Here is a 21,088-nt window from a genome sequence, read left to right as displayed (position 1 = left end):
TCCACCCTCGGCTGCATAACGTCCTGGCCTTTTGGGCTGCCTTGCACTACTCTTCCTGTACTTTTGTGCTATATTCTGACTGCTGTATACAAAAAGGTTTACTTGCTCCATTTTTGCTCCTCCTTTCTTTCTTTCTTTCTTTCTTTCTTTCTTTCTTTCTTTCTTTCTTTCTTTCTTTCTTTCTTTATTTATTTATTTATTTATTTATTTATTTATTATTATAATTATTTATTTATTATTTATTTTTTTATTCATTGTATGTGCCTTCTTGTTTTTACTTTTTGTTTTGTTTACTTTGTTTGTCCGTGGACCAGTGGACCTATATATATATATATATATATATATATATATATATATATATATATATATATATATATATTTCGATCTCTTTTTGTAATGGATTGACCTGTGAAGAAATGGACAATAAAGCAGGCTTTGACTTTTGACTTTGACTTTGGTGATGTAGTGAAATCTGTCAGACAGGTAAGATTTGAACCTGGAGAGGGCGGTGTTGGTGATGCCGATGGATTCTAGGCGATTGAGTAGAATGGAATGCTTTACTGTGTTGAAGGCAGCACTGAGGTCAAGGAGGAGAAATATATGGAAAGAACCAAAGTCAGAGGAAAGCAGGAGTTTGTTAGTGACTTTGAGTAGGGCCGTTTCAGTGCTGTGGTGTGTATGGAAACCAGATTTGAATGGTTCATACAGGTTCTTTGAAAATAGGTGGGCAAAAACAAACTCCAGCGGAATCGGCCACTACAGGTTAATTAAAGGCCATATCATAGAAATATGTCTTTAAACGTGTCTTAAATGTTTCTACTGAGGTAGCGGTTCTAATATCCATTGGTAGGGCATTCCAAAGCTCTGGAGCCCGAATAGGAAAACCCCTAGACCCTGCAGACTTCTTTTTGGCCCTCTGGGTCACTAAAAGACTCGCGTTTTGCGAGCGGAGGTTACGGGACGGAACGTAAGGAACTTGTTTTTCAACGAGATACGAAGGCACCATGCAGTGATTTATAGGTTAATAGAAGAACCTTGATGTCAAATCTTAAATGGACCGGGAGCCAATGTAAGTTGGCTAATATTGGGGTAATGTGATTACATTTTCTCATCCGTGTGATCAGTCTTGTTGCAGCATTTTGTATTAACTGTAGACTTTTAATACTGGATTTAGGAAGACCAGAGAATAATGCGTTACAGTAGTCAAGGCGCGACGTGATAAACACATGTATAATAGTTTCCGTATCACAAGTTGAAAGAATCTGACGAATTTTAGCAATATTACGGAGGTGAAAAAACGCAACTCTAGTTATGTTCTTGACGTGTTTTTGAAAAGAGTGTTTGGTTAGATGTAACCCCAAGATTAGTTACAGTATCACTATGAGTGATCGTACATTTATCGTTTTATAAACGTGTTATTTATGTAATAGTTATTTGAATAACTCTGAATGCTACGTCAGGCCTGTTCTCAGCTCCACGTATGTGTATATGTCACGTTAGCATACCGTATCGTTTAGCCTGTTGTTGCTGTTTCATGTCTGTTCTTGGTGTTGGATTTTGACAAATAAATTTGCCCCAAAAGTGCAACTTATACTCCGGTGCGACTTATATGTGTTTTGTTTTCCACTTTATTGTGCATTTTATGGCTGATGCGACTTATACTCCGGAGCGACCTTTAGTCCGAAAAATACGGTAATTACTGAGACAGTCCGGGTCGAGATTTGGTCACTTAAGTAGCAGTTTAAAGCGGTTTTAAAGGCTGTTGGCACTATACCAGAGGAGACAGACAGATTAATTATATTTAAGACGGACGGTCCTAAAATCTGAAATAATTCTTTTACGACTTTGCCTGGAAGCGGGTGAAGTAAATACGTTGTTTGTTTAGCCGCACTAACCAATTTTGCAAGACTTTCACGGGACATGTTTTTAAAATTTGAGAGAGGTATTTCATGATTGTCAGCTCCTGTAAACGACCGCCGTTTGACTGAGTGATTGAAACGGTCATCGTGATCTCATCCCTAATGGATTGAATCTTTCGAGCACAAAATGTCATGAACTCGTCAGCTGACTGGAAGGAGCTATTGGAAGTCGGTCACAAAATAGTTGTGGTCTATATAAAGTCGAACAACAATGCTTTTGTCTGAAATCCTCGTTTTGATACCATCACAGGTCCCTTTTTTCGACTTGTTCTGAGGTGCGGGTCAGAGCAAACCGTTTTGGTGTGGTCTCTTTAAATGCAAATGAGATACTTCACACATCACACCCACCAGGCTGCAAGATGTACGCCTCCCCTTCCGGTCAACATTTGTAGTTTTTTTTACCCAAGGTAGCGTTTACTTTTTTTTTTTTGCTTTATTTAAACGATGTAGCTTACTTGTGCCACAAACTTTTGGATTGATTAAAAGATATCAACAACAGAAGACTTGTCCATACAACCATACATGATGCGTAAAAAAATAAATCCCCTCACAGTATTTATGAACAACTTGTAAACAAGCACTGCTCAAGCTATGAAGTAAGCTAATGCTAGCGCCGGTGTTAGCGAGAAGCTAACGAATGCATTAAACACATTGTGTTACCTAAGAACAATACAGCACCTTTGATGCAATTCATCTGATACAACTACTCAAATTACACCCTCAAGAAGTGAAAACATAGACCACACAACTTCAAAATCAGCAGAAAGACTGACGCTAATGTTAGTTTAGTTAGTTTATTATTTAGCACATGTTATTACAGCAGTTACAGTGCAAGGAGGGAGACGAAGCCTAGGGCTTGTAGAGAGCTCCACTCCTGTTATATATATACAACAAAGTGTTGTGTAGGCGAATGTCTCAAGTGTTTGAAAAAAATAAATAACTAAACAAAAGCATAACAAGCTAAATATTAATTCATCATATCCATATTTGTATATATACACATATGTATATATACATACATAAACAGATACACGATAAAAAATAAGAAACAAGCAAAACAAAATAAACAAACATAAAAAAATTGATGTTTAAGCAATCAAAGACACACCAGGTAGAAATAACTAAAAGGGAACAAAAGAACTGCAAAACAGAAAACAACAAGACAAAGAAGAATCAGAGTATGAATTGTAGTTTAGGTTGATGTTCTTAGTATGGATCAGCTGAGTGCAGTGGAATAATTATGGACTGGTAGGATCATGAGTGGAGAAGGTGGTGTTTCAGGTGCTTTCTAAAAGCAGCCTGTGAAGATATGGATCAGATATGGACTGGTAGCTCATTCTAGAGTGAGGGCCCTTTAAAGTGGATGTTGTATTGATGGCGTGATGTTCGACAGGAAGGTGAGTAGAGATTGTCCCCCTGTCTTGTTGTATATGAATGAACGTCTGATACAAATGTGAAGAAATTATGAAAAGTGGCTGGAAGATGGTGTTTCCTACATATGTATTTATGGATGAGTAGACACGTTTGATGAATATTTACTTTATCAATTGACAGTAGTGCGTATTTTCTAAACAGTGGTGCCAATGGTTCATAACTATTTGAAAATGTGATCATTCTTAGGAACTTTTTTTGTATGATGAGTACCGTAATTTTCGGACTATAAGTCGCTCCAGAGTATATGTCGCACCAGCCATAAAATGCACAATAAAGTGAAAAAAACATACTATATAAGTCGCACCTTTGAGGCAAATTTATCTGTCAAAATCCAACACCAAAAACAGACATGAACCAGCAACAACAGGCTAAACGATACGGTATGCTAACGTGACATATACACAAACAAGGAGGTGAGAACAGGCCTGACGTAACATTCAGAGTTATTCAAGTAAGTATTGCATCAATAACACGTTGATCAAACCATCTGTTTCACTCCAATTCATTAAATCCATTGATCGTGCTCTATGTAAACAATGCCGCGTATGCGCCGCATATGCTCACGTCGGACCCGTTGTGAGTTGCATTTCTAATTATTCCACAGACCCATATAACGATATATAAAGTATATTTCAAATAACTATCATATTACAACAATATTATCAAACCATCTGTGTCACTCCAAATTATTAAATCCATCGATCAAAGTCCTCGTTCTTTATGTCAACAACGCCGCGCGTGCGCTGCAGAGATCTAGTTTATAACTATATTGTAGTGTTAACAAAGTACCAGGAAAGACGTGGGTTTGGTACACGGCTCTTTATTTAACAAAACAAGAGTTCAACGAGCCAACAACTACTGAACTTCCAGCCACGAAGGTGGAAGAGAGCTCCATAGAATAGGAGCGGGCGTGCGTAAAAGCCATGTCCGAGCCCCATCCACCGTCCCCGGACAGCCACCCGGCCGAGCGCCGGCCCCCGACTTCCATCCACAGAGGTGGAAGAGAGCTCCATAGAATAGGAGCGTGCGTGCGTAAAAGCCATGTCCGAGCCCCATCCACCGTCCCCGGACACCCACCCGGCCAAGCGCCAGCCCCCGACTTCCATCCACGGAGGTGAAAGAGAGCTCCCGTCGAGAAGGACCGGGCGTGCGTAAAAGCCATAATAGTTTTTCAAACCTTCTGTGTCACTCCAAATCATTAAATCCTTCAAACTCTTCGTCCTCCGTGTCACTTACAAACAAAGCCGCTATTGATGCCGGTAGTAGGTGGGGCCCTTCGTCATCTCGTGATCGAATCCTTTGCCCTTTATGTAAACAACCGCCGCGCGGCACGGGTGACGTTCACTTGCAGTTCAAATGACAGTAATCCCTTGCTGTTTTTCACTACATGGCGGATTTTTGAATTTTGAAAATTTGTGAAAAAAATCACATATAAGTCGCTCCTGAGTATAAATTGCCCCCCCCCCCACACCCAAACTATGACAAAAACCGCGACTTATAGTCCAAAAATTACGGTATGTTTGTCAGACAAGTCGCACTGTTAAGGCGTGGCTCAAGCACAGGAGCCTGAGGGAAAAGCTTCTTCTGCTCCTATGTAAAACATGCATCTAAATTTAAAAGACCTGAAATCTCCCCCATATAATCGCGAAAGATGTCATGGTCAGTCAATTAGACCTATACAAACAAGAAGTATGACCAAGGATGTTAAATTTCCCCAAAGTATAAACGATGCTGATGTATGCGAATGATACAGGTGTCAAACCTTATTAAACCTTAAGATAAAGGCCACTAATATGACAAAATAGTAAAACCAAAACGTCAAATATCGGATGACGTTTGCGCAGCGTTGTTTGTTGATGTTGTTTGTGTACTGTGTCTTTATTGTGGGCCCGTGTGTTCTCTGTGTGTCTATGTGTGTCTGTGTTAAAATGATTAATTTGGCTAAAATAGTGTGCAAAGAAATTTACTAGACTGTCGTGTATTTGATTTGCACCGCAACACAAAAAACAAAATGATTTTGAAACTAGAAAATGCAATTTTTGGAGAAGTTGCGTGTGAAGGCGAAAAATAAGCTGAATAAATACTTAGGAAATGCAACAGAATGATGTTGAAGCAGAATTGAATCAGCTGAAGAATGTAGAAATTACAGGTGAAAAATGAATTTTGTGAAATTTTGCAGACAATCAATCAATCAATCAATCCTTTATTTGCCAAGTTTGAGCGTGCCATACAAGGAAATAATTTAACGTAAAAACGTGACATTTCGTAATTTAGCAATTTCGGGAATGTTGAAAACTTTCCCCGGTGTGATGTGAATGTGCTGAATGATGTGAATTTTTGGAATATGTCAAAATTGGAATGGAGTGGATTGGATAAATTATGTGGAAGGAGTGGCACATCAAAAAGTGTGAGAGAAACTGGTCCACACTGGATTAATGTGTGGCCCTGATGAGAAATTCAAAAGAAAGAGAGAACATGTTTTCTGGAATTGGATAAATCAAAATTGTGAATTTAAGACATTGCAATGCTAAATTTAAGAGGAAATTATTGTTTGGTTGTGTTATAAGACTATACTAACAATTACATGTGAGTTAAACCCGAGAGAATGAGTTAGTTGAACTTAAAACCAACAAAAACCTTCTTATTATTTTGCTGGTAATTATTTGGTGTCGTTTATTTAGATTGGTGGATTGTTTTATCAAGAACCTTGAGATAGGATATATTCAAATCAAGTCAAGTCAAGTTTATTTGTATAGTCCTAAATTACAAGCAGTCTCAAAGGGCTTCACATAGACAAACAATTGACATTTATTCTCAAAGCATCCCCTTGATCTTGAGCTCCCAAAAGGGCAAGGAAAAACTAAAAAAAAAAACTACCAGGGGAAAAATGAGAACCCTTGAGGATGTGTGAATTGAAAATGATGTATGAGTGTGTGAGCTTGAAGAGAGTGAGACCAGTGTGTAATGGAATGGAGGCTGTGTGTGTGTGTGTGTGTGTGTGTGTGTGTGTGTGTGTGTGTGTGTGTGTGTGTGTGTGTGTGTGTGTGTGTGTGTGTGTGCGCGCGCGCGCGCGCGCGCGCGCGCGCGAGAGAGAGAGAGAGAGAGAGAGAGAGAGAGAGAGAGAGAGAGAGAGAGAGAGAGAGAGAGAGAGAGAGAGAGAGAGAGAGAGAGAGAGAGAGAGAGAGAGAGAGAGAGAGAGAGAGAGAGAGAGAGAGAGAGAGAGAGAGAGAGAGAGAGAGAGAGAGAGAGAGAGAGAGAGAGAGAGAGAGAGAGAGAGAGAGAGAGAGAGAGAGAGAGAGAGAGAGAGAGAGAGAGAGAGAGAGAGAGAGAGAGAGAGAGAGAGAGAGAGAGAGAGAGAGAGAGAGAGAGAGAGAGAGAGAGAGAGAGAGAGAGAGAGAGAGAGAGAGAGATGTATTATCAACCATCCAGGTTTTAGTAAGAGCTATGACTGAAAAAGAATGTCTTAAGGTTGATAGGTAGGTTTTCAGACCATCATGCTTTGGTCGCGTTTTTTTTCTTAGTTTGGGTGGGGGGCGACTTATACTGAGGAGCGACTTATATGTGAATTTTCTCACAAATTTTCAAAATTTAAAAAAGAGAAAAAAAAAAGGGAAACCGCGATAAATGAACCGCGATGTAGCAAGGGATTGCTGTAATTTGAATTTCAAGTGACGTCAGCGGCACGACCGTTGTTTACATAAAGGACAAAGATTCGATCACGGGATGACAAAGGGCCCCACGTACTACCGGCATCATTAGCGGCTTTGTTTGTAAGTGACACGGAGGACGAAGAGTTTGAAGGATTTAATGATTTGGAGTGACACAGAAGGTTTGAAAAACTATTATGGCTTTTACACACGCCCGGTCCTACTTGACAGAGCTCTCTTTCACCTCCGTGGATGGAAGTCGGTGGCCGGCGGTGGATGGGGCTCAGACATGGCTTTTACGCATGGCCGGTCCTATTCTATGGACCTCTCTTTCACCAAACCCACGTCTTTGCTTGTACTTTGTTAACGCTACAATATAGTTATATACTAGATCTGTGGAATAACGACAAGGCTGACATCAGGGAGCATGCGCGGCGTTGTTGACAAAGGACGAGGAATTTGATTGATAGATTTAATGATATGGAGTCACACAGATGGTTTGATAATATTGTTGTCATATGATAGTTATTTGAAATATACTTTATACACTGTATATGGGTCTGTGGAATAATTAGAAATGCAACTTACGCGTCCGACGTCAGCGGTGCGGCGCATATGCGGCGCATACGGGTCATTGTTTACATAAAGGACGATCGATATATTTTAGGAATTGGAGTGACACAGATGGTTTTATAAACGTGTTATTTATGTAATAGTTATTAGAATAACTCTGAATGTTACATCAGGCCTGTTCTCAGCTCTTCATTTGTGTTTATGTCACGTTAGCATACCTATCGTTAAGCCTGTTGTTGCTCGTTCATGTCTGTTCTTGGTGTTGGATTTTGTCGAATATACTATATACTATACTCCGGAGCGACTTATATATATATATATATATATATATATATATATATATATATATATATATATATATATATATATATATATATATTTCACTATATAGTGCATTTTATGGCTAATGCGACCTATATTCCGGAGCGACTTTTAGTCCGAAAAATACGGTAAGCGAATGCTGGCGTTAGCGAGAAGCTAATGAATGCATTGAACATAATATTGTGTTGCCCATGAATAAAACAGCACCTTCGATGTAATTCATCTGATACAACTACTCAAAATACACCCACAAGAAGTGAAAACATAGAGTGCACAGCTCCAAAATCAGCAGAAAGACTGACGCTAATGGTATGAAAACGATTATTGCTACCCTATAAACAATTGCATGCACTTGCCTGGCTTACTTTGCGACATGATAGGCTATTGCACATTTTTAGCCTTTTCGTGAAACTGTTGTTGGCGTATACTGTAAAACTATTAACACAAGTAAAAGAATTACACACATTTTGTATATTTAAATAATGAAGACGCTTTTTTCTTTAAAACATTATTATTACTAATGCTAAAGTCAATGATGGACCTCATTCAAATGCTAATGGTAAAATTGTGGGTGTTATTCTCATAGGTTACAAATATTCACACACAAAGACTGTGGAAAAACATTCAGGCAGGTACGATAACATGACTCAAAAGCAAATTTGAGTAAATTCTTCCCAATATCTGACAAACAGGTTGGATTAAGAGTTCAATCGCAACTTTTTCCTTGTGTACGTTATCCATGCACAGCACCAAACTGCCCCTAAGAGGCCAAAGCCCACGGGAACCAACAGTATTTGTTTACCCCCCCCATTGCTATTGTAATACGTTGTTGTTTTTGTTACCTAAATAAATGATTTTCTCCTTGTTGTTTGAAGTTACATATGAGTTTTCAAAGATTCAATGGTTTTCCCTTTCTTCAAAATTAAAGTATACAACGATCCAAGGAGTTTTTATCAAACCAACACTCATTTCTGTATGACATGGCATAAAATACAATCTCCCAAATCCTAGGTTAGACACAATAAGTCCCAAGACTTGTGAAAATGACATAAGGTGAAATAAACATGATAAATAAATATGAGTAATGCTTATGTAGTAAGGTAATTTACCCCCCCCCCCCTCAGTCTTGCATAGTTGTGTTCCATGTTTTATCCCATTTTTCTTGGTGATGATTGAATAAATAATTTTAATTTTCCTCCATAGGCAGCCAACCCAGGTTCTGTTCTTGAGGACTTTGTTCGTTGGTACTCTCCCAGGGATTTTTTGGAGGAGGAGCTCGTCAACAACAACGGTCAAACAGTCTTGAAAGGCAAGCTAAGTCCAAGGATGAAAATTCCAGGCAACATATGGGTAGAAACTTGGGAGAATGCCAAGGCTATACCTGCACATCGCCAGAGGAGGCTTTTTGATGATACCAAAGAAGCAGAAAAGGTCAGAAAATGTTTGGAACCTTCAGATTATTAGTACATAATGAATGTACAATAATTACATATCAACATTTTGTTATCTCATTCATGATGATTTGAGCTACAGGTAATATCAAATATTTCTTGTTAATGGGGATTATTTTCATCCTTCGCTTTCATTTGTTTCTGTTTTAAGTTATTTTAATTGTTAAACATGTTCATTTGGCCGAATGCGGCTGCAGTCTTTATTCCTGTGGACCTAAACAATCTAGTATAAACACTTTGGGCTGAAAAGATGTGTCTAGTCAAGTTTCGCTTAAGTAGCGGTTTAATAATAGCAGTTTTAAAGGCTGTTGGCACTATCCCAGAGGAGACAGACAGATTAATTATATTTAAAACGGACGGTCCTAAGATTTGAAATAATTATTTAAATAGTTTGGCTGGAAGCGGGTCGAGTAAACATGTTGTTTGTTTAGCCGCACGAACTAATTGTGTAAGCCTTTTGAAGGACACGCTTTTAAAATTTGAAAGGGTTCTTGCATGATCGTCAGCGCCGGTAATCGGCGGTCTCGACTGAACGATCGGAATGGTCATCTTGATCTCATCCCTAATGGATTCAATCTTTCGAGCGAAGAATTTCATGAACTCGTCAGCTGAATAAAAGGAGCTATCCGGGGTCGGCTGGCGTAGTGTTAGCTTTGCCACTGTATCAAATAGGTATTTAGGATTGTTTTTATTGAGATTAATAACTTGCGAAAAATAACGAGTTTTTGCTAAGATAAGCGCATCTTTATATTTCAGGAGGCTGTCGCGCTATACGTGATGGAAAACCTCAAGTTTGGTTAAACGCCATTTGCGTTCATGCTTTCTACATAATTGCTTAAGCGTACGTGTTTCATCCGTGAACCACGGAGTAGGCAATCTACGGCGAGTTTTCAGACGTAGCGGCGCCACAGAGTCGATGGCATTTAACAATGCAGCATTGAATTCATTTGTAAGATTATCAATAGAGCCAGTATATGGGGGGAATACGGCAGTTGCTGGTAGCAGTTGCTCAGATAGCGCAGTTGCAGTCATGGAGTTAATATTACGACTGCTATAATTCTGATTGCTCTCTTGTCTTTGACTAAGAACTAAAATTTCAAATTTTATTAAGTAATGATCAGACAAAACAGTAGTGTATGGCAGTACTGTTATATTTGAGGTTGCCAGTCCTCGGGATAATACCAGATCTAAGGTATTTCCATTTTTATGCGTTGCTGCCTGTACGGCTTGCGTAAAACCAAACGTATCAGTTAGAGTCTAAAATGCCGAAGTAAGTGGCTCTGACGGTAAATTCATGTGGATATTAAAATCGCCCATCCGCGTTTGTCACTAGATCAGCCATGAATTCTGAAAATTCATCCAGGAAGCCAGAGTAAGCCCCGGGTGGACGGTAAATAACAGCAAGATAAAACGACGGTGAAGCGGTGGATCGGACAGTGAGAACTTCAAATGTTTTAAATACGTTAATCGAACGAGGCGTAAATCTAAGATTGGAATCTGAGATGAGGGCAACACCCCCACCCTTTTTTCAAGGACGCGCCACATGTGAGCTCACAAAATTTGGAGGCAAGGCCTCATTAAGCGGTTGCAGTTCATTAGGTTTTAACCAGGTCTCGCAAAGACCAAATACATTTAGATTATGTTTTTTGATGAGGTTTTCTCGCACAATTTTACCTTAACTGCATTTGCCGAAAAGCGGTACCCAAGCTCTTTTCCACTGCCAATAACATCCAGAGTTGGGCAAGTTACTTACTTCCAAAGTGTATTACATTACTTCTTAATAGTTACCGTAATTTCCGCACCATAAAGCGCTTCAAGTTAAGAGGCGCAGTCTCAATTGCAGGGTCTATTTTGTTTTTAATGCACACATAGGGCGCACTGCATTATAGGGTGCATGCATGCCATGACTTATGGTAAACAAAAAAAAAACTTCGGGTAAACCAAAAAAACGTCACAGGAACAAGCCAGTGAGCTCGATTGTATTTTATTCTACTGTTTAACCATGTACTCTACTGAACTCACATTATTGTTAATCGATATGCATACGCAAATCATTCCAAGTCCTCATCTTCTGTATCAAAATTACCGTAAATTTCGGACTATAAGCTGTGACTTTTTTCTCAAATTTTGAACCTTGCGCCTTATAGTCGGGTGCGGCTTATATAGGATTTTCCCGTGATTTTTGTGATGACTTGATCACTTGTAAAAAGGCTGTGGACCGCTGTTGTGCGGCACCGCTTTGCTGGGCGGAGGGATATGTGACAGTCACTGGGGAGAAAAGTGGTGTGTTGATCGTAGGGGTGGGAATCTTGAAGCACCTCACAATTTGATTATGATTACAATTCAGAGGCTACGATTTGATTATAAAACAATTATTGATGCATTTTTAATGTATGCATATGATGCGCTTTTTCCACATTTCTTTTTGTCTCACTAAATGAGCATTCATCACTTGCACTTCAAAAAACACTGCATTTGTAATAAGAAACAAAAAGTTGAATTAATTTCCATTATATTTTATTAACCTTTATGGAAATATCCATTGGAATGGAAATGCATGAACATTTGAACTCTAGTGTTCTTGTATAAGAACAGGAGTTGATCCACATGCTCAGATGAGAGTGTGCTGCGTTGTGCAGTGATGATATTTGCGATGTTCCATTCATTTATAGCACTGCTTAGCAGCTCAGCCATATTAGCACCTGTTTGGCTTTCATGCAATGCTCTTGTTTGAAGCACGTGTGCTTTCTGCTCCAACTCATCGGTTATGAAATGTGCAGTTAGAGTAACGAATGACTCGGTGGCTACAGATGTCCATGCATCACATGTAACGGCAACTCGGTCTGCATTCAACAGCGATAATGTTATTTCTGCTGTAGTCTGCTGAGTGTGATTACCCTGTAATTGGAACACACCCTCCGGTCCCCCTTCTTAAAGAGGGGAACCACCACCCCAGTCTGCCAATCCAGAGGCACCGTCCCCCATGTCCACACTATGTTGTAGAGGCGTGTAAGCCATGACAGCCCCACAACATCCAGAGCCTTTAAGAACTCTGGGCTGATCTCATCCACCCCTGGGGCCTTGGCCCAGAGGAGTTTTTTTTTAACTACCTCAGTGACTTCGACCCCAGAGATTGGAGAGTCCGCCTCAGAGTCTCCAGGCCCTGCTTCCACAATGGAAGGCGTATAGGTGGAATTGAGGTCTTAGAAGTATTCTCCCCACCGACTCACGACGTCCCGAGTCGAGGTCAGCAACACGCCATCGCCACTGTAAACAGTTGTTGATGGTGCACTCCTTCCCCCTCCTGAGACGTCGGATGGTGGACCAAAATTTCCTCGAAGCAGTCCGGAAGTCATTCTCCACGGCCTCGCCAAACTCCTCCCATGCCCGAGTTTTTGCCTCAGCAACCGTTGAAGCTGCGTTCCGCTTGGCCATCCGTTACCTGTCAGCTGCCTCCGGAGTCCGCAGGCCAAAACGGCACTTATAGGACTTCTTCTTCAACTTGACGGTATCCCTTACTGCCGATGTCCACCAGCAAATTTGAAGACTGCCGCCACGACAGGCACCAACGACCTTACAACCACAGCTCCGGTCGGCTGCCTCAACAATGGAGGCGCGGAACATGGTCCACTCGGACTCAATGTCCCGCGCCTCCTCCAGGACGTGGAAAAAGCCCTGCCAGAGGTGGGAGTTGAAGCTCTTCCTGACAGGGGATTCTGCCAGATGTTTCCACCAGACACTAACAGTACGTTTGGGGCTGCCAGGTCAAACTGGCATCTTCATCGGAGCCAACCCACCACCAGTTGACAGCTCCGCCTCTCTCTTCACCCGCGTGTCCAAAACATGCGGCCGCAAATCCGATGACACGACTTCAAAGTCGATCATCGAACTGCGGACTAGGGTGTCCTGGTGCAGAGTACACACATGGACACTCTTATGTTTGAAATGGTGTTCATTACTGCCAATTCGTGTCGAGCACAGAATTCCAATAATAGAACACCGCTCGGGTTCAGATCGGCGGGGCCGTTCCTCCCAATCACATCCTTCCAGGTCTCACTGTCATTGACCACGTGAGCATTGAAGTCACCCAGTAGAACGATGGAGTCCCCAGAAGGAGCGCTCTCCAGCACTTCTTCCAGGGACTCCAAAAAGGGTGGGTACTCTGAGCTGCTGTTTGGTGCATAGACACAAACAACAGTTAGAACCCGTCCCCCCACCCGAAGGCAGAGAGAGGCTACCCTCTAGTTCACCGCGGTGAACCCCAATGTGCAGTCGCCCAGCTGGGGGGGGGCAATAAGTATACCCACACCCGCTCGACGCCTCTCACCGTGGGCAACTCCAGAGTGGAAGAGAGTCCAGCCCCTCTCGAGAGGGCTTGTACCAGAACCCAAACTATGTGTGGATGCAAGTCCGACTATGTCTAGTCGAAACTTTTCTGCCTCGCACACCAGCTCGGGCTCCTTTCCAGCCAGAGAGGTGACATTCCATATCCCAAGAGCCAGCTTCTGCAGCTAGGGATCGGACCGCCAAGGTCCCTGCCTTTGGCCACCGCCCAGCTCACAATACACCCGCCCCTCCCACGGGTGGTGAACCCATAGAAAGGGGGACCCACGTTTCCATGGGCGAAGGCCTGGCCACCAGACGCTCGCCTTTGAGCCCCACCTCCAGGCCTGGCTCCTGAGGGGGGGGGGCTCAATAACCTGCAAGGGAAATCTGTGTCCATATCTTTTTCATCATAAGGGGCTTATTGAGCCGTGCTTTGTCTGTCCCCTTTTGCCATGGGTGACCCTACCAGGGGCATGAAGCCCCAGACAACATGGCTCCTAGGATCATTGGGACACGCAAACCACTCCACCACGATAAGGTGACGACTCACGGAGGGGCTTAAAAAAATAAAAATACACAGAATATTTAAAGTGTGCTTCAATAAAGACCTTTTTGAACCACAAAACAAAAGGTTTGTTTTCTATAAACAAAATTACAGTAGCCATGAACCTTCATCTAAAGCTTTAATAAGCATGAGTGAAGAAGGTTCCTTTTTTGTCAGATAATCTGCAAGCTGAGACTTAGCCTCTGACCAACAGATCTGTTTTATTTTCTTGGCCTGTATGAGATCTTTAACACTACTTATTTCTAGCCTGAGCCTTTTCTCTGTAACCTGCTTAGTTGACTTCAGTTAATCAAACAAAGAGTGGTTCTCAGTTACACAGATAAGAGGAAGAACATGAAGACTCGCATTTCCAGTAGTGAGGTCAGAAAACAGCATAGACAGAAACATTGCATTGTCTATACCATCTGACATGGCAAGGGTTTCTCCAGCTAGAGTACTTCTCACCACACGCCTGATCTTCTTAGACTGCCAAAACAAAGGGGAGAACTTTCCTTCCTCACCAGTAAGTGCAATTAAAGCTCCTTCTTGAGTTCCTCCATCCGGGAGATTGCCAAGAGAAGCATCACTAAAAACAGCTAAACTCAAAACATCACTCCTCCCCAAGTATTGGAACTTAAGTGTGACGTTTTCTGACTTCAATTTGCGGATGATTTTGTTCACTTCATGAATAGACTGAATAGAAGCATTTTTAATATTAGACGCCAGGCTGCCTGCGTCAAACATTACATCAGGCCTTGTTTGTTTGGCAACCCGTAACAGCTGTCCTATTTTTGATTTTTTTTTTTTTTTAATCTAACCCGCACCCTCCTAACTGTGAGGCGGACATGCTAACCAGTGTTCCACCGAGCCGCGCTGTGAAGTATCTCATTTGCATTTAAAGAAACTGCACCAAAACGGCTTGCTCTGAGCCGCACCTCAGAACAAGTAGAAAAGAGGGAGTTGTGACGGTATCAAAACGAGGAATTCAGACAAAAGCATCGCTGTTCCACTTTATATTGACCACAATTAAATGAGTAAACAGTAGAATTGATTTCCGTGATACTTGGGCTTTAAGATGCTTTTATACGCGTGCAGGGCTCCATCGACTGCATTTCTGAATTGCAACGCACAAAATGTCTCTGGGTCCCATTCCTCCACCATCCTTTGAAGATCTTCTGCAGATCGCATTATGGTTGCCAGGCATTCGAGTTTTAGACCGACATCTTCTGGATCATCTTCGCCTTCTGTTTCGTCCTCACTCACTGACCTTGTCAGCTCATCCAGATCTTCATTCATTAGCGGTCCTCCCTTGCAATCAAGGAGCCTGCAAACATCATTCTTATTCATATCAGAAAAGCCTTTTCCTTTGACTTCCCTTCCCGGCTTTACTACATTACTAATGGTGGAATGATGACTTTCCTCAAAGGTATATTCTTTATAGTCATAGACCACTTCTGGCCGCAATTTCTTCCAGGCGGCTTTGAACGTCTGCATCTTCATCTCCCTCAGCACGTTCTCGATGTGCTTGAGACACATTGCTATATTAACCGCTTTCCAGTACTGCGGCATTGAAAGGTTATTTTTAGCGTCTATGGATTCAACCAGGTCATGGATAGTGTGCTTGATGTACAGTGTCTTAAAAGTATGAATAACGTCCTGGTCCATTGGTTGGATGAGGGATGTGTTTCTTGGGAGCAAGACAAGAAATAAATGCAGACTCGGGTCTTGTGTGTGGCCTCCAGCGATGTCCATCAGTAGTCGCACATTGAAATTTAGCCCCTTTCCAACAAGGTAAACCCTGACTTGGGAGATGAAGCACTTACGGAACTAATCTTTTGATACTGACTTGATTATCCAAGCTTTCGGATTGTGCATTCAATCCACTGGGAGAGCATTCATGTTTTTGTTATGGTTTATAAATTAACTCTGGCTGTATCGCATGGCCAGCAGCATTGCCACACATTCGGAGTGTGACTCGATCCTTGGAGGCCTTAAACCCAGGCGCTTTGGCCTCTTCCTTCATGATGAATGTTCTTGATTGCATCCTCTTCCAAATAAGTCCATGTTGAACACCTTAAGTAATTACGTAGTAGAACATTCAAAGTAATATTTGCAGTCGAACGTATATTCTTCTCGTTCTTCTTAATATAACACATACTCATTAATGACATAATGGCAGCCAACCTCCGTGTAACATCTCTCTTCCTTAAGCATGTCGAGAGGTTTCACCTTCTCTGCTATTGTAAGCATCTTCCTCTTACTCTTGCCGTCTCCAGAAGGCGTAGAAGGTGCAAGGTGGTTTTGTGGCATTGTAACAGGGCATGAATAAAAATCACGAAGTTAAAAACAAACTACCGTAGCAAAGCCGTACTGTTGACACGAATGGAGTGGAAGAGTGGATACAGTGCAGGAGGCTGAGATAAAGTGTGGTTAGAGCTTCACTAAAAATCACGAGAAAAAAAAGATACCGTTACGAAACACAAGCCAACACTGCCAATACGTACGTACTGTTGATGCGAACGGAGTGGAAGAGTGGATACAGTGCAGGCTGAGATAAAGTGTGGTTAGAACTGCTAAGCCAAACAGCTGCAACATGTTCCCATTGGCCAGTGAAATAATATGGGCCGACAAAGTGGCGCCGCAAAAAGCCGCTAAAAGCCGCGATGCACCGATTACATCCGCAATATTTGTTTAAAAAAAAAAAAACTGATGCACTGAGGCCGCAATAGGTGAAATGCGGAGTGGTGAGGGATCACTGTATTTTCCCCACTGCCTCAGCTCCACTGTACACAGTGTTAACGGTGCGCTGCCTTCCCCTCCTGAGGTGCTGGATGGTGAACCTGAATTTACTGTAAGTCGGTTTATATAGCCTTGCCGAACCCGTCACACGGCCCGGTTTTTCCTTCCGTGAATGCTGGCCATCCGGTACCCTTCAGCTGCGTTCGGAGTATCATAGGCCAAAAAGGCTTGATCGGACTCTTTTTTTCAGCTTGACAGCATCTCTTACCCCTGTTGTCTACCTGCGGGTTGGGGGATTGCAGGCTCATCAGGGACCATCTTACACCTCGGCTGCTTCAACAATGGAGGCATGACTCTGTGTCCCCCGCCTCCCTCGGAAAAATTCTGCCGGCGGTGGGAGTGGAAACTCTGACAGAAGATTCTGCCAGACTTTCACGAAAAACCCTTACAATAATTTTGGGTCTCCCAGGACTGGCATTTTTCATAGATACCTTTTTCATAGATACCTGTACCTGATACCTGCTGTAGCCCCCGCTGAAACCTGGAAGTATTGGAGGCAAATTCATTTCATTCTGTTTTACGTGTTTCTGAAATATGTAACCTTTAGTTAAATTGCAATACTACGTATTGGCTCAAATATAAGACGACCCTGATTATAAGACGACCCCATCTTTTTCAAGACTCAAGTTTGAAAAAAGACTTTTTGAACACCAAATTTTATTTTTATATAGAAAATAATTACAGTACGTCTGAAACAAATGATTATAACAATATATTAGAGAGAAGTAGCACGTTATTTTGCTTCATTCAAATCATGCAAAAACTGTCTATCACATCTTGATATCTGAACATTTAAATATGTAAACTAAAGTGCAATCACATGGGTAAATGAATGGCTTCTGGTTTTTGAAATGTAAATAAACAACAGATTCTCTCCAAAGTCAGAGGGCAGGCGCTGGGCTAGACTTGTTCTTCGTCGCAGCGTTAGTCTGTTACGCTGCAGCGTTAGTCTGTTACGCCGCAGCATTCTTTTACACCAGCCGAGGCTTGCTTTGAAGTCAGCGGTGGGTATGTTTAGCTCTTTGGTTATTTCCACGGCCATGAGCTGAATGACAGCTCTGCTGATGGGTATCCCGTCCTTTCGTTTCTCGTCCACGTACGCACACACCCTCCTGTCGAGCTCTTGAAAGCGGCCGCTCTGAGGACCACGGAAAGCTTTTCTCTGATTGTGAGCATTTTTATGCGATCTTTTTGAGCTCTCCATCTCCGTACATTCCACTCTGTGACACCATATTTCACAGCCACTTTGCAATTGTTTGAAGACTCTGCCTCATTTATCACCATCATCTTGAAGTTTGCATCATAACGTCTCCTCAGCTGCCGGTTAACCTGGCCGATCTTCGACCCACTTTTCTCCAGATTGTCGCTACGTTTCTCCATTTTCTGTTATCTCTTCTCTTATTTGCTTCTCTTTTCTTTCTTACTGCTATTATTTTTCTTCTTTGTGCTACCGCTATTTTTATTTTTATTCTTCGTGACAGGGGTTCGCTTTGACCTGGGGAGTTAAGTTCAGCATTCACTTTAAAGATATCTGGCACCATCCAACATTGTGAATGGGTATAATGTCTAGAACCCAAATGTAAGACGACCCCCACTTTTTCAGACTTATTTCAATGCAAAAAACATCGTCTTATATTCGGGTCAATTCAGTAATGTTGTTAGCTGCCCAACAGGCTATTTTATACAAACAAAGTGTAAGTTAATGTCTATGCACATTTAGCTTCTGGTTACCGTATTTTCGCACCATAAGACGCTTCGGGTTAAAAGTCTCAGACTCAAGTGTGGGGGTCGATTTTGTATTAAATTCACACATTGGGCGCATCGCATTATAGGTCAGATGTATGCCATGACTTAGAGTAAACAGAAATGTCACAGGAACAAGACGGTAAGCTCGGTTGTACTTTAATCTACTGATTAACCATGTATGCTACTGTACTCACATTATTGTTAATCAATATTCATACGCAAATGCATCCAAGTCCTCATCTTCTGTATCCAAATTAAAAAGTTGGGCAAGTGTTAATGCCATTTTAGAGGGTCCTCATGCTGTTTTCTTTGCACAAACGATATTATTTATTTATCAATGGCGGCGGAGGTACGTACGCAATGTGTTACGTGAAGTCCTCTGATTGGTTTACCACCCTGATCTACGCAGAACATAATGTCCTCTGATTGGTTCATCGGGTCTACATAATTATGCCTCTTTATTATGTCTCTGTGTGGCGGAAGCCACAAAAAAACAACTTTACAGATTCGCACAAACGGTTGTATTTATTTAGCAATGGCGGCGGAGGTACGTACTTTGCACAAACGATAGTATTTATTAACCAATGGCGGCAGAGATACGTACTCCGCTACATGTAACGTCCAGTCCTCTCATTGGTATATCGCCCCGATCTACGTATAGTGTCCTCTGATTGGTTCATCGGGTGCCTGTATATTACAAATCTGTGTGGCAGAAGCCACAAAAAAACTACTTTGCAGATTTGCCCAATTCCCCCACTGTGGGATGAATAAAGTGCTATCATCATCAAATGATAGTATTTATTTACCAATGGAGGCGGCGATACGAACTCCTCCACGACGTCTAATCCTCTGATTGTTTTTTGCCCCGATCTTTGTAAAACATAATGTTCTCTGTTGTACTAAGTTCATTTTGTTTTCACTTGTCCATCACTTCACTGGTTCTTTTATCTCAAACAAGATATTTTAGGTTGTATTACCTGACACGTTTCAGCTTGTACTTCCGCCTTCATCAGAGTGTCACTGTTGTGGTTGTGACGCGTCTATCAGCTGATGGATGAAGGGGTGGCTAACCTGTCAGATTTGACTGGTGAGTCACGCCCTCTGCTGTCCATTCACCTCTCCAGAATGCTGCTCCGGGTGGTAGAGAGCATGTAGGCTCCCTCGTCCCTGTTGATGGTCCTCGGGCCCCGCTTGCGGATCTAAATGGCCTCCCAGATCCAACATTGATCTTTGTTTTCTTCGGTGCGGATGACTCTGGCCTTTTCCCAGTCCACGATGTGATATTCATTTGCAGTGGTTGGTAATGGCTGACTTGTAGTGTTCCTGTTCTGCTTGTTGCCGTATGTGAGAGGAATTACGGAACACATCAAAAGAGCCATGAAAAAATACAACATAAACACACCTATCAAACCACACACAACACTCCGTCAGATACTGGTTTACCCAAAAGACAGAATCAACCCAGAAAATAAACTCCATAACTCTATATATGAGATACCATGCAAATCATGCAATAAATCATACATCGGGAAGACAGGGGGGAACTTCGTCACAAGAAAAACAGAACACAAGGAGTGTGAGAAGGAGACAGCAACAAGACAAACAAGCAATCGATTCAAACACTTTCAGAATATAACCAGAATTGCGTTTTTTCACCTTTGTAATATTGCTAAGATTCGTCCGATCCTCTCAACGGGTGATGCAGAAACTATTATACGTGCGTTTATCACGTCGCGCCTGGACTACTGTAATGCATTGTTCTCTGGTCTTCCCAAGTCCAGCATCAAAAGTCTACAGTTAGTACAAAATGCTGCTGCAAGGCTGCTCTCACGGACAAGCAAATTTGATCACATTTCCCCAATATTAGCCAACTTACACTGGCTCCCGGTCCATTTAAGATGTGACTTCGAGGTTCTTCTATTAACCTATAAATCATTGCATGGCTTAGCGCCTTCATATCTCGTTGACCTAGTTGTTCCTTATGTTCCGTCTCGTAACCTTCGTTCGCAAAACGCTAGTCTTTTAGTGACACAGAGGGCCAAGAAAATGTCTGCATTTTCTATTCGGGCTCCAGAGCTCTGGAATGCCCTACCAATGGATATTAGAACTGTTACCTCAGTAGAAACATTTAAGACACATTTAAAGACACATTTCTATGATATGGCCTTTAATTAAACTGTAGTGGCCGATTCGTCTGGAGTTTGTTTTTGCTCTCTCTCCCCGACCCCACTTCCCCCACTCCTCCCCGGCTGGGGAGGTGGTTAGGTGACACCCAAGCTGACAGCGGCTATCTAGATTCTCGTGGACCAAATTCAGGAAGAGGGAACC

General features: G+C 42.0%; 1 protein-coding gene across 3 annotated transcripts in view; it reads left to right on the top strand.

Moving 5' to 3' along the window:
• Positions 1-21,088, top strand: part of rab3gap1 (RAB3 GTPase activating protein subunit 1) — a 151,092-nt gene that overhangs the window by 94,151 nt on the left and 35,853 nt on the right. For all 3 annotated transcript variants that reach the window (XM_085919988.1, XM_085919989.1, XM_085919987.1), the window contains one exon: positions 9,098-9,325. In XM_085919988.1, the coding sequence (XP_085776114.1) occupies positions 9,098-9,325 (228 nt within the window). The remainder of the gene's footprint in view (positions 1-9,097; positions 9,326-21,088) is intronic.

This window comes from Syngnathus leptorhynchus, chromosome 9 (assembly GCF_054491065.1).
Source record: "Syngnathus leptorhynchus isolate UIUO chromosome 9, UIUO_Slep, whole genome shotgun sequence".
NCBI classification, from domain to species: Eukaryota; Metazoa; Chordata; class Actinopteri; order Syngnathiformes; family Syngnathidae; genus Syngnathus; species Syngnathus leptorhynchus.
Note: the sequence above shows the minus strand (reverse complement) of the source record. Positions and strands in the feature narration are given on the sequence as shown.